This window comes from Rhamphochromis longiceps, linkage group LG3, assembly GCF_057381845.1.
Source record: "Rhamphochromis longiceps isolate RC_006_pf linkage group LG3, R_longiceps_female_GT1.1, whole genome shotgun sequence".
NCBI classification, from domain to species: Eukaryota; Metazoa; Chordata; class Actinopteri; order Cichliformes; family Cichlidae; genus Rhamphochromis; species Rhamphochromis longiceps.
The window spans coordinates 11444755-11459502 of record NC_140559.1 but is presented as its reverse complement, the minus strand read 5'-3'; the positions used below and the strand labels follow the sequence as shown (position 1 = coordinate 11459502).

Below are 14748 nucleotides of genomic sequence, written 5' to 3'. Positions count from 1 at the left end.
AGATTAAAACAATAAAGAGCAATTATAAAAACACTATGTGAGAAATACTGCTGAAATATAAGTTATCATAATGAAATGAGAGAATCTGAGACCCAATAAGCTATATTCATGGAATTTAGAAAGCTGTGTTTGCATTAGACGACAGTGAGTGTGCAGTGTAGAGCTAGGACATGTAGACAGTCAAATGCAGCTGCAAATCCAGGTAAACCAAGAATATAACCCCTGTGTTTGCAAGGCTAAACGTGGGGGTTGTAGGGAGTGGGGCAGAACGTCTATACCTCCAGTCTGAGGGCAGCAGCTGCCTCCATCCTCATGCTTTACTTAATGCAGCTGTCTTAGCCAATTACAAGTCATTTTGAAACCTTCCTTTCAATTCATTATGCATGCTTCCCTTGGTCAGTATCATTAGAACAGACTGTTTGCAGTTGCATTGCCATGCAAATGATTTCTTCTTAATCTTAAATGGATCTTATGATTTGCAGTACTTTGGCCTCCAGCAGGACTCAGCAGCAACCCTGACATCATTTTGGACTGTTTTTTTCAGCTCATGTTTTTCATGCCTGATGCAGTAAAATTTCCAATTGTAATTGATCTTACCTTCGACTTAGAACCAACATTAAATCTAGATTTAGATCTAGTGTGATCACAGTTAACCACCTCCTTTTGTCCCAACACATTTCCTTCTAGTTTCTACAAAATCTGTAAAATAACCTCGGTAACCTTTATTTTAATGGAGAGACAAAGAAGGTGACCAGTGCTGCTGCTTTTAGGGGCTGTGAATGTGACTGTGTCTGCTGAGGCCGTAGCGTCCCATGTGTCATGTGATAATGAGGTTGTGAGCGTACCAGACAGAGGTCGCATCGACGTGGTCACCAAATCTCTCATAGTGAAGGTCAGTGTCATAAATACGAGACGAGAAAAACATTTTTACTCATAAAATTTAAATTGTTACTCATTTTAAAGATACTTTTCCTCAGGCTGAGGGAAGTGAGACGACAAAGACGTACAACTGGCTTCTTTGTCCAAAAGGTCAGTGTGATGTCCATCAGTCACAAAGTTTAAATAAAGAAATGACCTAAATGCTCAAAGTTAGCAGTGGAGTGCACTGTGTACATAAAATGTGCCAAATTTTCATCTTTTACTTTCACAAAATGTAACGATATGTGCTGAAGATCAGGCCACCTGGTGACTTTGAACAGTAACTCTGTTGTAGTCGTGACTTCCTGATTGGACGTTTGTTGTGTCTGTACACAGGAAGCCCGCTGACGGAGGAAGCAGAGATACATCTGCCTGAGAATGTGATAGAAGGATCTGCCCGCACTTCTGTATCAGTCCTGGGTAAACCTCATCATTTCATCTCAATTTTGATTCAGCCAAATAAAAATATGGCAGGTTAAAGCTTTGTTAAAAAGGCAAATTACTAAAACAACAGGAAATAAAAGAGACGTCATGTTCAAGTAAAAGTAAAAACCGTATTCAGCTTTTAAAACTTGTAAAAGATGGTTTCATTTATTAGTTTATTAGTTTAGGGCGGGAGCGTCATTGCACTGAATTTCAACCATAACCTGCCGCGTACCATAAGAACGCTGAAGGTCTCCTTTCGCGTTCCTCAGGAACGCCACGTGATGTGACAAAACGTCGGCATGTTACGCCTCAGGAGTGAGAACGGGCTTAGAAAAAAAAAAAAAAAAAAAAAAAAAAAAAAAAAGGAGTGAGAACGGGCTGTGCTGTCAGACCTGCAGGGTTTAGGCCTGTGCTGTTCTCCTCTGTCTTATACTGAACACAAATCATTTGTGTGCCTTCTTATTTGATGCAGAACTGATTGTTCTGTAAATAGATTTAAATGGTTATGTAAAAAACGCCTGAGGCCTGGGCTGCATTTTTAGGCAAATAGTACCATATAACTTTGTTGTTTGCAAAACTTGTGCATAATTTTTAGAAATGTACAATTTCTATTTGCATTTCAGGTTATGAAAATAATTTGTTAAACATGTTTGTGGGTTTTACAGTAAAAAATATAACTTTTTTCTACTCGGATTTTGACATTTTTGTCTGAATTTAAATCAACTGTGCTAATATAGTATGCCAAAAGGAAAAAATAACTCAAATTTCAGATATTTAAAGCTGTGCTGAAAGTAACGATACCAAACAAGGCAAGATAAACAGTTTTTAAAGGTGAGATATAGAGGTAAAATCAAAAGTAGTCAAAAACGGCCAATCATACCCTGACCCCAGAAGGTTAATTGCCCAAGTTTTAGATTTAAGGCACAAACTGATAGCTGGACATTCTCCTGGTAGAGAGTTCTTCCCTCCCCTGCAGCTGAGCTGCAGACAAACCTACGCCACACAGCCCCAGAGCATCACACTGCTACCACCACTGTTGGTATGATGTTCTTTCTATGAAATGATGCGTCACTTTTAAGCCAAATGCAACAAAACTCAAAACGTTTTCTCTTCAGTCCATAAAATATTCTCCCAAATATCTTGTGGAGCATGGAGATGTTTTTTGGCAAATGTGAGATAAGCTTTTGTGTTCTTCTTGGTCAGCAGTGGTTTTGTCCATGAATGCTGTTTTTGCCCCGTCTCCTTTGTATTGTTGAATCGTAAACTCTGACCTTTACAGAGGAAGGCAAGGCCTTCAGTTCTGGGTGTTGTTGGGATTCGCTTGACTTTTTCGGTGAGTCGTCGATGTGCTAATGGAGTAATTTCGGCCACATCTTTTCTAGTTTTCTCAGTTTGTGGATAATGGGTTCCAACATGGTGCACTGGCGCTCCAAAGCTGTAGAAATTGTTTTTAACCCTGTCCAAACTGATAGATCTCAAGACTTCTCGCCTATTTTTGAATTTCTTTTGGTCATGGCAACGACGTGTTTCTTCTGGACGTCTTTTAGCCTGCTTCCCTTTGTCAAACAAATTGTACTTGAGTGATTTCTTGATCCAGCAGGTCTGGCCTTAATCAGGCCTGTGGTCTGGTTGGTGAAATGAAACTCAGTCTTCCCAGAAATATTTGGTTAATCACAGTCAATCTACGATTTTCAGTTTGGATGTTTTTTCGCTCAGCAAATGAAATCATCATTTAAAATTGCACATTGAAGTATTCAGGTTATCTCTGCCCAATAAGTTGTTTTACGCTAGTTTTGTTAGTTTTAGTGAATCAGTGTTTTTGATCAGGTGACATCCTCGCCCGGGCTCTGAAGAACCTGGATGGATTGCTGCAGATGCCGTATGGATGTGGGGAGCAGAACATGGCTCTCCTGGCCCCCAACATCTACATCCTCCACTACCTGAAAGGCACACAGCAGCTCACTGCAGCCATCATGGAAAAAGCTACTAACTTCCTCACCAGTGGCAAGTTTTTATTGTTTCCTCTAAGAAGGAAATCATTTGAATCACTTCAACACACACGGTTCAAGAAACCGCCGACAGGAGGCAGAACATTAGCCACAGCTTTTGGTCAAATGTGTCATTTTCCTCATCTGTCAGCAAGAGTCATTGAATTTCCCAAATCTCGATGTACACATGAAGATCCATAAACAAATGGAGTCCAATCATCACCATAGCAACAATGTCTCGATCATGGTGTCCCTGTTGTTACAGGATACCAAAGACAGCTCAACTACAAAAGTGCTGACGGTGCTTACACCACATTTGGAACAGGACCAGGAAACACTTGGTGAGAACATCACTGATCAAACATGTCACAAACCAGAGAGGTTACACTGGTTTTTAAATATCCCACCAAACAGAAGACGTTTCTTGAAGTTTGACTACCCATTAATAACATAAACATGTCTACCTCTAATACTTAAAATAATTATCCATTTAATCCTTTGACTAAGCCAACATTAACAATACCTTTTGGTTAATACTGTGTAATTTAGTAGGTAGGAAGGAGCATTAGAGCCACATAAAAATGTTATTGATCATTATTAGAATAAAGTCGAATTTTAAAGCTTAAAGTTATTTTACTTTAAGAAAAAGTCTAAATACTATTTCAATAATAAAGTCTTAATACTGTTTTGTGAAAAAAGTCAAATTCAAATCTAAGAAAACAGTTGAAATGATTGTTGTTTCAAACGATTGCTATACCCTGTACAGGGAGTGCAGAATTATTAGGCAAGTTGTATTTTTGAGGAATAATTTTATTATTGAACAACAACCATGTTCTCAATGAACCCAAAAAACTCATTAATATCAAAGCTGAATGTTTTTGGAAGTAGTTTTTAGTTTGTTTTTAGTTTTAGCTATTTTAGGGGGATATCTGTGTGTGCAGGTGACTATTACTGTGCAGAATTATTAGGCAACTTAACAACAAACAAATATATACCCATTTCAATTATTTATTTTTACCAGTGACACCAATATAACATCTCCACATTCACAAATATACATTTCTGACATTCAAAAACAAAACAAAAACAAATCAGCGACCAATATAGCCACCTTTCTTTGCAAGGACACTCAAAAGCCTGCCATCCATGGATTCTGTCAGTGTTTTGATCTGTTCACCATCAACATTGCGTGCAGCAGCAACCACAGCCTCCCAGACACTGTTCAGAGAGGTGTACTGTTTTCCCTCCTTGTAAATCTCACATTTGATGATGGACCACAGGTTCTCAATGGGGTTCAGATCAGGTGAACAAGGAGGCCATGTCATTAGTTTTTCTTCTTTTATACCCTTTCTTGCCAGCCACGCTGTGGAGTACTTGGACGCGTGTGATGGAGCATTGTCCTGCATAAAAATCATGTTTTTCTTGAAGGATGCAGACTTCTTCCTGTACCACTGCTTGAAGAAGGTGTCTTCCAGAAACTGGCAGTAGGACTGGGAGTTGAGCTTGACTGCATCCTCAACCCGAAAAGGCCCCACAAGCTCATCTTTGATGATACCAGCCCAAACCAGTACTCCACCTCCACCTTGCTGGCGTCTGAGTGGGACTGGAGCTCTCTGCCCTTTACCAATCCAGCCACGGGCCCATCCATCTGGCCCATCAAGACTCACTCTCATTTCATCAGTCCATAAAACCATAGAAAAACCAGTCTTGAGATATTTCTTGGCCCAGTCTTGACGTTTCAGCTTGTGTGTCTTGTTCAGTGCTGGTCGTCTTTCAGCCTTTCTTACCTTGGCCATGTCTCTGAGTATTGCACACCTTGTGCTTTTGGGCACTCCAGTGATGTTGCAGCTCTGAAATATGGCCAAACTGGTGGCAAGTGGCATCTTGGCAGCTGCACGCTTGACTTTTCTCAGTTCATGGGCAGCTATTTTGCGCCTTGGTTTTTCCACACGCTTCTTGCGACCCTGTTGACTATTTTGAATGAAACGCTTGATTGTTCGATGATCACGCTTTAGAAGCTTTGCAATTTTGAGACTGCTGCATCCCTCTGCAAGATATCTCACTATTTTTGACTTTTCTGAGCCTGTCAAGTCCTTCTTTTGACCCATTTTGCCAAAGGAAAGGACGTTGCCTAATAATTATGCACACCTGATATAGGGTGTTGATGTCATTAGACCACACCCCTTCTCATTACAGAGATGCACATCACCTAATATGCTTAATTGGTAGTAGGCTTTCGAGCCTATACAGCTTGGAGTAAGACAACATGCATGAAGAGGATGATGTGGACAAAATACTCATTTGCCTAATAATTCTGCACTCCCTGTATAAAATGCCTTGAGTAGATGTAGTGAAATAAATCAGTGGTCTTGTGATACAGCATAGATCCTCTTTATTCCACGAGCGTGGAACCATCGGTATCCTTGCATCTGTACATTAGCAGCCATTTCCTTTTATACAAATCTAACCACATGCAGCTTTCTGCACCACTTTCTGCTTTTCAGTGTACTTATACTTACTGCCACGCTGTTTTTATTGCTACAATGACATCAGTTCCTTCCTTGTTACTAAAACTGAGTCTGAAGTACGATTTCACTAATTCAGAGGATAAAGCAACCGTGGCAGTTTGTCCTGAAATAACTGTGATATCCACATTTCTGCTTTTGTCTCAAAATACATTTTCAAATTTAACCTTGAAATTTCAAGTTTATTTTCAAAATGATCAGTATTTCTTTCTCTTAATGTGACCTCACAGCCAAACATTTCCATCATTGTAAGACGTGTAAGTGTTGTTTTCTTTCTGTCAGGCTGACTGCGTTTGTGGTAAGAAGTTTTGCCAAAGCTCAGTCTTTCATCTTTATTGATCCCAGAAAGATCGAAGAGTCTAAGACCTGGCTGCAACATAAACAACAAGAAAATGGCTGTTTTGAAAAGTCTGGGAAACTCTTCCACAACGGAATGAAGGTAACCTGCAGTTCTTCGCTGTTAGACTGTGGAAACAGCCTCCAGTCTGGATTTAACAAATTTTATTAATAATGTCATGCATACATGGAAAACACTGTACTACATACTGTAATAGCTCACATCAGTATATTCTATTATTTTATTTAAGAAATTATTTCCATTCATCTTCACACCAGCACTGCTTTCTATGTAGCATTCACACATATTTATACTAAATACAAAGTATGCACTAGAGACCAACTTGGGATTAGTATATTGCCCACAAATATTTGGCATGCAGGCTGGAGCAGCGGGGAATCAAACCACCAACCTTCTGATTAGTAGATGACTACACAAACTGTTTATAAGGTTGGAAACCCGAGGTGAAGAAACATCCATCTCACTGGAAATACAATGTCCAGATGAACAAAATCAACTTCCTGTCCATCTCTTTAGCTGGATGTTTGAACATGCATGAAGACATTGATGATACTAAAACCACATGCAGCTGAAAATCATTTTCATGACTTCATTTCCCTGAATGTTGGTGCACTGATGATAAAGTGTCTATGATGTCTTCTGTTGACAGGGTGGTGTATCTGATGAAGTGACTCTCAGTGCCTACGTTACTGCTGCCTTCTTGGAAATGAATACATCCCAACATGTGAGTAGACTCAAAGAATATCAAGGTATTCAACAAAAAAAAAAAGAGTACTGTTTGTGCTGCTGAGCCATGGAGTTAGGTTTAACCAGCAGTCTAGCACCCTACTGGTATGTGCTGGATTGTCTCAGGGGCATCTTTACACAGCCTGCACCTGGGGTCTTGCCTGGTGTGATAGACCCCAGCCTCTATGGATCTTGTACTCAGAGCTTGTTCTTGTGCTGCTATGATTAGTACCTCTGTGCTGTCTTTCAGTCCAGCTTTTTTCAGCCACTGGTAGGATTTCTTGGTATCATCTACTTCCTCTATCTGCCGTTGGTATATACCGTGCAGGGGCCTGTCCTTCCATGATGGTTCCTCGCCTTCCTCCTCTTTCTTGGGTTTCTGCTGCCTGAGGTATTCACTGAGCACGCTGTCAGTTGGAGCCATCTTCCTCGTACTCGTGAATATTCGTTGTTTCATCTTGGAATGTGGTGCTGACACTCACCAGTCCCTGGCCTCCTTCCTGCCATTTAGCATGCGGGACTTGGGGTGAAACCCTCCATGCATGGTTAGGAACTTTCTTGTCTTGATGTCAGTGGCTTCTATCTCCTCCTTTTGCCAGTTTATTATCCCAGCAGGGTACCTGATGACGGGCAGGGCGTAGGTTTTGATAGGCCGGATCCTGTTCTAACATTCAGCTGACTCCTCAGGATTTGCCTGACCCTCTGCAGGTACTTGGTGGTAGCAGCTTTCCCAGCATCCTCTTTGTGGTTTCCATTTTCCTGTTGGATCTCCAAGTAGTTGTAGCTGTCCTCTATGTCTGCAATGTTGCCTTAGTTAGATTCCCTAAGTTCCGCCTACGTTTCCTCTCTTTGTTGTCATCCGACTACATTTCTCCAGTCCGAACGATATTCCAATGCCGTTGCTGTATATCCTGGTGGTGTGGATCAGTGAATCGATGTCTCGTTCACTCTTGGCATACAGCTTGATGTCATCCACATACAGGAGATGGCTGACAGCTGCTTCATCCGTCAGTAACCGTAGGGACAGAGCATCTCCTTGATAGATGGTGATTGTGCTATGGGCTTGAAGTTGGCCTCTAGTGTTATACACCACATTCCCATTGAGTTCTTGATGAAGGCTCTTAGAGTCCTGTTGATCTTGTACAGGTCTAGGCATTCCAAGATACAGCTGTGGGGCATTAAGTCATAGACCCTCTTGTAATCGATCCAGGCAGTCTCGGCTGATTGTTACAAGTAGCTGGTGTTTTGCACCTCTGGTATTCTTGCCAATGAGTGGGGCACAGGAACATGTGTCTATTCATCTTAGCCACTATGATGCCTGACAGGAGCTTCCATGTGGTACTGAGGCAGGTTATTGGTCAGCAGTTGGATTGGACCGATGGGACCGATCCCTTCAGGACTGTCCGCCCTACAGTTAGCCATTCTGGGTGTCTCTCGTCAACTAACAGCTGGTTAATTTATGCTGCCAGACGCTCATGGAGTGCAGTCAGCTTCTTCCACCAGTAGACGTGAGCCATTCTAGTGTATGGCAAGGTGCTGGCCAAGGCTGTTAGTCGTTGCTTGGCAGTTTCCATGGACAGCTTGCTATACTTCTTCTTGGGCACCGTCTTTGTCACACCTTTCTGCAGCTCCGATAGTTGGCTAACCTCCCTCCTTGATCTTAGCCTCTAGTCTCCTTCTTGTGGCTGTTCAACCTGTAGCCAAGCATCTCTCTGATCACTGCTGCTGTACTGTAGATCAGCTTGTTAGTCTCGATAATCGTGGCTGTGTGTATCGCATTTACATCATCTAGCAGATCTTCACATCTTGGTAACCAGCTACGGGGAATCCAGTTTTCAAGTTTTGCCATGATCCTATCTTTCAGGTCACTTCTTCTTGCACTATAGCACTTGGGGCTTGGTACAAATCTCGGGTGGAGGTGATGACATCTCCCCCCCTGACCTGTCGTCCTGGCTCCCCCTTGCCGTAGCATTTGTGTTGCACCTCGTCAATCTCTAGCTGTGAGAGCAATACCCTTCTTTCAAATGTTGGAACACTGAGCTATTAGTGTTTTCGCCGTCAATGTGGATGCTGGGTATCGAAGATTCCATAGGTCCCTCATCCTATTCATGTACATTTGCATAATGGCTGAAACTAGCCCACTGATGGAACAATGGGCTGGGAGGTCAGTTCCTTAATCATAATTATGCAAATTCTCATGACCATTGATCAACAACCACTGACCAAAACCCACTGATCAAGGACCACTGATCAATGGCCATCAGTACCATTCACAGAGAGTTGGGGAATGGCTGCAATCACAGCATTGTAAGATGGTGACAGATGTACCCTTATGCCCCCTCCTCGATTCAGAGATGGTCTTTCCTTTTTCACGTAAATGGCCTCCTTGACTCCGCCCTCAAACCAGCGTTCCTCCCTGTCCAGGATGTTACATCCTCATCATTGAAAGAGTGTCCACTGGCCTGTAGGTGTGAATAGACTGCAGAGTCCTGGCCTGACGAGGTGGCTCTTCTGTGTTGTGCCATCCTCTTAGCCAGAGCCATTGATTACTGTAATGCCCTGCTCTCTGGTCTTCCTAAGAAGAATATTTCAACTTTACAACTCTTGCAAAACTCGGCAGCTCGTGTGCTGACGAAGACCAGAGGGCGGGCCCACATTACACCGGTTTTAGAATCGCTGCACTGGCTCCCCGTGTGTTTCAGGATCGATTTCAAAGTTCTTTTATTGGTTTTTAAATGTCTTAATGGTCTTGGGCCTTCTTATCTCTCAGATCTGCTTTTACCATACGAACCCTCGCGGACCCTGAGGTCCTCTGGTACTGGCCTTTTGATTGTCCCTAAAGTCAGGACACATACTCACGGAGAGGCAGCTTTTCAGTGGTATGGTCCTCGTCTGTGGAACAGCCTGCCGGAGGAGCTCAGGGCCACAGAGAACGTACATGTTTTTAAGAACAGGCTCAAGACCACCTTTTTAATTTAGCTTTTACTTAGCGTTTATTTATTTTATGCTTATTTATTCTATCCTGTTATTCTATTATTAATTTAGGATTTACCTAATTTTTTTGATTTTATTCTTATTCATTTTTTAATCTTCTTACTCATATTTATATTTATATTTATATTGTATCCTGTTCTTATTTATTTTTTTTAATTTTTTTTTATTTTTTTTACCCTGTATATATCGTATTGCGTCATATCTCCAGTGTTTCCTCGGAGGGCGCTCTCTGCACCGGGGCTGTGATTGACCGTGGCTGCTGGGTCTCTGGGGGTTCTCTCAGCCTGGCTGGGGGGCTCCTTGGCCTCCCTCCTGCTGTGTGCCCAGCCTGGAGGCTGCGGTCTGTGACCGGCTCCCGGTGCAGACGGCTCCCTGTTATAGTGTTTCCTCACTTGGCTCATGCGAGCCCAGCCCAATTTTTACTCTTTAAGTGTACGCGTGTGTGTATGTGTGTGTGTGTGTGTGGGGGGGGGGATATATCTGTATTGAGAGTGTGGGGAGTGAGTTGGAGGGTGGGGTGGGCTGCTTTTAACTATGTAAAGCACTTTGTGCTACATTTTTTCTGTATGAAAAGTGCTTTATAAATAAAGATTGATTGATTGATTGATTGATTGATAGAGGTTGTTTGATTTCCCCGATGTATAGATCCTGGCAATCCTTCTGGAACTTAACACCGTACACTATGTTACTCTGTTTGTGTCGGGGTGGACCAATTTTTGGCGCAGCGTGTTTTGGGGTTTAAAAGCCACAGAGACACAGTGTTTAGAAAAAAATGTGCCTCAGCTGCTCCGATACTCCTGACACATACGGGATCACTACAGGTTTTCACTTAGGCAGCAGTTGTCCTTCTCTCCTGGATCGGCTGGAGCTTAGGTTTACGGTACACATCAGCTTTTAAATGTCCTCCATTACTGATGGAAATCTCACAGTCTAAGAAGACTAACCTGACACTTTTCATATCCTCCCTTGTGAATTTGATGTGTCGTTCCACCGAGTTAATGTGATCTGTGAATTGTGGAACGTCCTGAGAATTGATTTTCACCCAGGTGTCATCCACATACCTGAACTCTCACCAGCAAGGACTGGTATCACCACCCAACCTGTACAGTGTTTTTTCAATATGTTCTTTATATTGTAAATACTACTAGCAGATTGCTCCAGTCTTTGCTTGATCTGTACTTTCCTCTAATTGCTGTGTTTTCTATTATCACGCTGATGTTTTGAGTGACTGAATCAGGAACTCTGTCTCCTATTCTTCTCACACTGGGTTTAATGAAAGAAGGTTTCTGTTTGTCCATTAAAGTTCTTTGTTTTGATCTTTTAAAGGATCCTGTGATGAACAAGAGCCTGGCTTGTCTCAAGGAGTCTCTCAGTGACCTGAGCAACACCTACACTACAGCTCTGCTGGCCTATGTGTTCACTCTGGCAGGAGACGTGGAGACCCGAGCTCACCTTCTGCAGCACTTAGACACAGTTGCAGTGAGGGAAGGTGAGTCATCCTGTAGCAGGACATCATTCAGGCTTCATTAGCATCACTGTGACTGTTATTGTGTTTGTAGGAGGTTTCCTCTACTGGTCTCAGACAGCAGCAGAAACATCAGCCTCCCTGTCAGTGGAGATCAGTTCTTATGTGCTGTTGGCCAAACTCAGCGCCTCCCCGACTGCTGAGGATCTGGGATATGCCTCTGGTATTATCAGGTGGCTGACTGGGCAGCAGAACTATTACGGAGGCTTCTCCTCCACTCAGGTACGACACCACCCGAACAGTATGAAGCTCATCTTTGAGTACAGTCTTAGACAAAACCAGGGACAGAAGAAATAATACTGAAGCTTTCAGTTTTCTATCAGATATGTAAAACAGATTTGTTTTAGCCAGGCAGAGAAGTTTTTATTCTTTAGTTAGAATAGTTAGAACATAGTTAGTTAGAACATGACAAGTTTTGTCTAAAAATTCATTGTTTTTACAGAATAGCAATGTTACCTCAGACTTCTGTACCAACTACACGTAACAGCCTGTAAATAACAGATCACCTGCGAGTTTATACCTGTAATTTCTATACTTTGATAATTCTCAGTTAAAGATATTTTAACCTGTTTAACGTTTATTTAACCAGGAAGTGAACTTTGGAAAACTTGAGATTAAGGATCTCTTTTGTGAGAGGGTCTCAAAGTGACACAGGCTGTTTTAACTTAATGTCTATTCCACTTAAGCCCATGAAATATGGAGACATATGCTGTGTGTGTTAACCACAATGAATCCATCCTGTAGGACACGGTGGTGGCTCTTCAGGCTCTGGCTCTCTACTCCACTCTGGTGTTCAGTGCTGAAGGTTGGAGCACAGTGACAGTTCAGGCTCCCAGCAGTCAGCTGACGTTTGATGTAAATCAGGGCAACAAACTGCTCTACCAGGAGGAGGCGCTGCAGGACGTGTCAGGAAAATACAGGCTGGAGGTGAAGGGCACTGCATGTGCTTCAGTGCAGGTCAGTGACAGCATCACGTGAGAAGCTCCTGGTTGATGTCAGAGAAAGGGTTTCTTCTTTTTCTTTTTCCTTATACAACTTCAGAGAGCATTAGCATTGTCACATGCAATAAAGCTCATCTTGCACATGTATTGTCATACACAATAAAGACATTAGACCTGGCAGTAATAACTGTAGAGAGTACAATGCTATTTTAAACTAAATTGGAGAACTGAGCAAAAATAAATGAACTTTCTGTCTGTATCAGAATCAGGGAAACTATTAATCCCACAGGGAAACTGAGTTGTCATAGCAGCAAATATACAACAAACATCAAGCACTCGTATAAAATGAGTGTAGATATAACAGAGATACTCATATTAAGATGAATATAGACATATAGGTATGACTATAAAAGTATGTGTGCTAATATGTGTCATGGTGTAGAACAGTGACAGCAGGGTGCATTGAGGTGTGATTAGTTCTGTTCCACACGTGACCCAAGTGTGTTTCCCAGATTTCTGCCACCTACAACATCCCAACACCTGCTGATGTCACCACTCTCAGTGTGAGAGTCCATCTAGAGGTCAACACCAGTGAATCTGCTAGACCCAAATTCACTGTGCAAATACAATCACTGTAAGTATGTGACAGGTGAGAGGAGCGCTCTTTACCCGTGTGGAGGAACTGCTGGTAGATGAAAAGCAAGTGTGCACACAGGTCAGTATAATCACACTGTTCAAACACAGGTACAGTGGAAAGGAGGAAACTACAAACATGGTGATCCTGGACATCAAAATGCTCTCTGGATTTTCCCCAGACCCCGAGTCTTTGAAGAGTGTGAGTAATTAGACAGATTCTACCAACGAGTGCATCTCATGTGATAATTGTGAGGATAATAATAAAATGATGTCATCTCCTCACAGCTCAAACGTGGCCTCCTGGTGAGTCGTGTTGAGCAAAAGGAGGATCACGTTCTGGTGTACTTAGAGGAGGTAAGTGAAAGTCACCGTGGGGACACCAGATGATGATCTTTGGTACAAACTGTGTCTGCGATTGTTTCTGTCTCGTCCAGTTATCAAAGGACACACCCATCAACCACAGCTTAGAGATCATCCAGGAGCTCCCAGTGGACAACCTGAAGCCAGCCGTGGTCAAGATCTATGACTACTACCAACCAGGTCCAAGTCTAACTAAGCTTTACTCCAACAGCACACTGACACACTTCAGAGGATCCATCAGACTGAACAGTTCATACAAGCTGATGTTTCCATCAGTGACTCAGAGAAATGACACGTTCATGTTTTTCTACCATGTTTCTGTCAGGTGACCAGGCTGAGACCCAATACATGTTTGTCTCGTGAGCTGCAGGTACGAAGCTGTAACAACACACAAGGACACCTTTCACACACGTTCATGTTCACAGCATCAATGAAAAGAACTTTGAGCTTTTACTAACTTGTATTCTTCGTCTCACAGTTTGAATAAGGTGTGGCTGGTCCTGAGGTTTAAACCTGCATTTGAATAAAGATACTTTTCCTGCTCACATGTGTGTAAGCGTGTGTGTTTACAGCTCCAGTATTATTAGTGCTTCTTTAATAACAGGCTTCATTATTAATAATCGGCAGAATGGAAATTATAGTGCTGTGAATGCACCGCTGAGACTGGCCTCATGCCACATTTCTGTCTTTGTGCAGGTTTAGACAAAAACAAAAAGGTGCAAGTGGGCAACAAGTGGGCAACAAGTGGGCAACAAGTGGGCAACAAGTGGGCAACAAGTGGGCAAAACATTAAAAAAGCTAAACGTGCTCGTGGGAGACATTCAGTGACAGCTGGCAAGTGACGTCCACGGAAATACAGACAGAAACGTGTGTGTGTGTGTGCGTGTGTGTGTGCGTGTGCGTGTGTGTGTGTGTGTGTGTGTGCGTGTGCGTGCGTGTGCGTGTGTGTGCGTGTGTGTGTGTCTGTGCGTATGTGTGCTTGTGTGTGTGTGTGTGCGTGTGTGTGTGCGTGTGTGTGCGTGTGTGTGCGTGTGTGTGTCTGTGTGTGTGTGTGCGTGTGTGTGTGTCTGTGTGTGTGTGTGAGAGCCTTTAACATACAGAGTGTGTCTGTGGAATCCAACAAAGCTCTTTCACTTGTGTACTTCATGTAGGTGTGTTTGTGACAGTGGAACAACATCACAGCTGTTTCCTCCCCAAAGACTGGACACCTTTAACAGTGTACAGGATACAAAAGCCAACCATAAATGCTAACTGTACATGAAACTAAAAGTACACAATGATGTCATTCAAATAACATCTAATGGTACAAGTACATTTATACTCAGCACTACAAGTAAATGGCTGCTCCTAA

At 42.5% G+C, this 14748-nt stretch overlaps 1 protein-coding gene across 1 annotated transcript in view; it reads left to right on the top strand.

Moving 5' to 3' along the window:
- The window catches only part of LOC146672908 (alpha-2-macroglobulin-like), a 58183-nt gene extending 44351 nt beyond the window's left edge, over positions 1-13832 (top strand). Inside the window, exons 21-35 of the mRNA XM_085401368.1 lie at positions 771-892; positions 978-1029; positions 1255-1338; positions 3172-3348; positions 3598-3673; positions 6140-6296; positions 6865-6939; positions 11262-11424; positions 11495-11682; positions 12205-12417; positions 12914-13035; positions 13146-13236; positions 13323-13391; positions 13472-13577; positions 13723-13832. Of these exons, the coding sequence (XP_085257494.1) occupies positions 771-892; positions 978-1029; positions 1255-1338; positions 3172-3348; positions 3598-3673; positions 6140-6296; positions 6865-6939; positions 11262-11424; positions 11495-11682; positions 12205-12417; positions 12914-13035; positions 13146-13236; positions 13323-13391; positions 13472-13577; positions 13723-13760 (1733 nt within the window). The 3' untranslated portion in view covers positions 13761-13832. The remainder of the gene's footprint in view (positions 1-770; positions 893-977; positions 1030-1254; positions 1339-3171; positions 3349-3597; positions 3674-6139; positions 6297-6864; positions 6940-11261; positions 11425-11494; positions 11683-12204; positions 12418-12913; positions 13036-13145; positions 13237-13322; positions 13392-13471; positions 13578-13722) is intronic.
- The last annotated feature ends 916 nt before the right edge of the window (positions 13833-14748 follow it).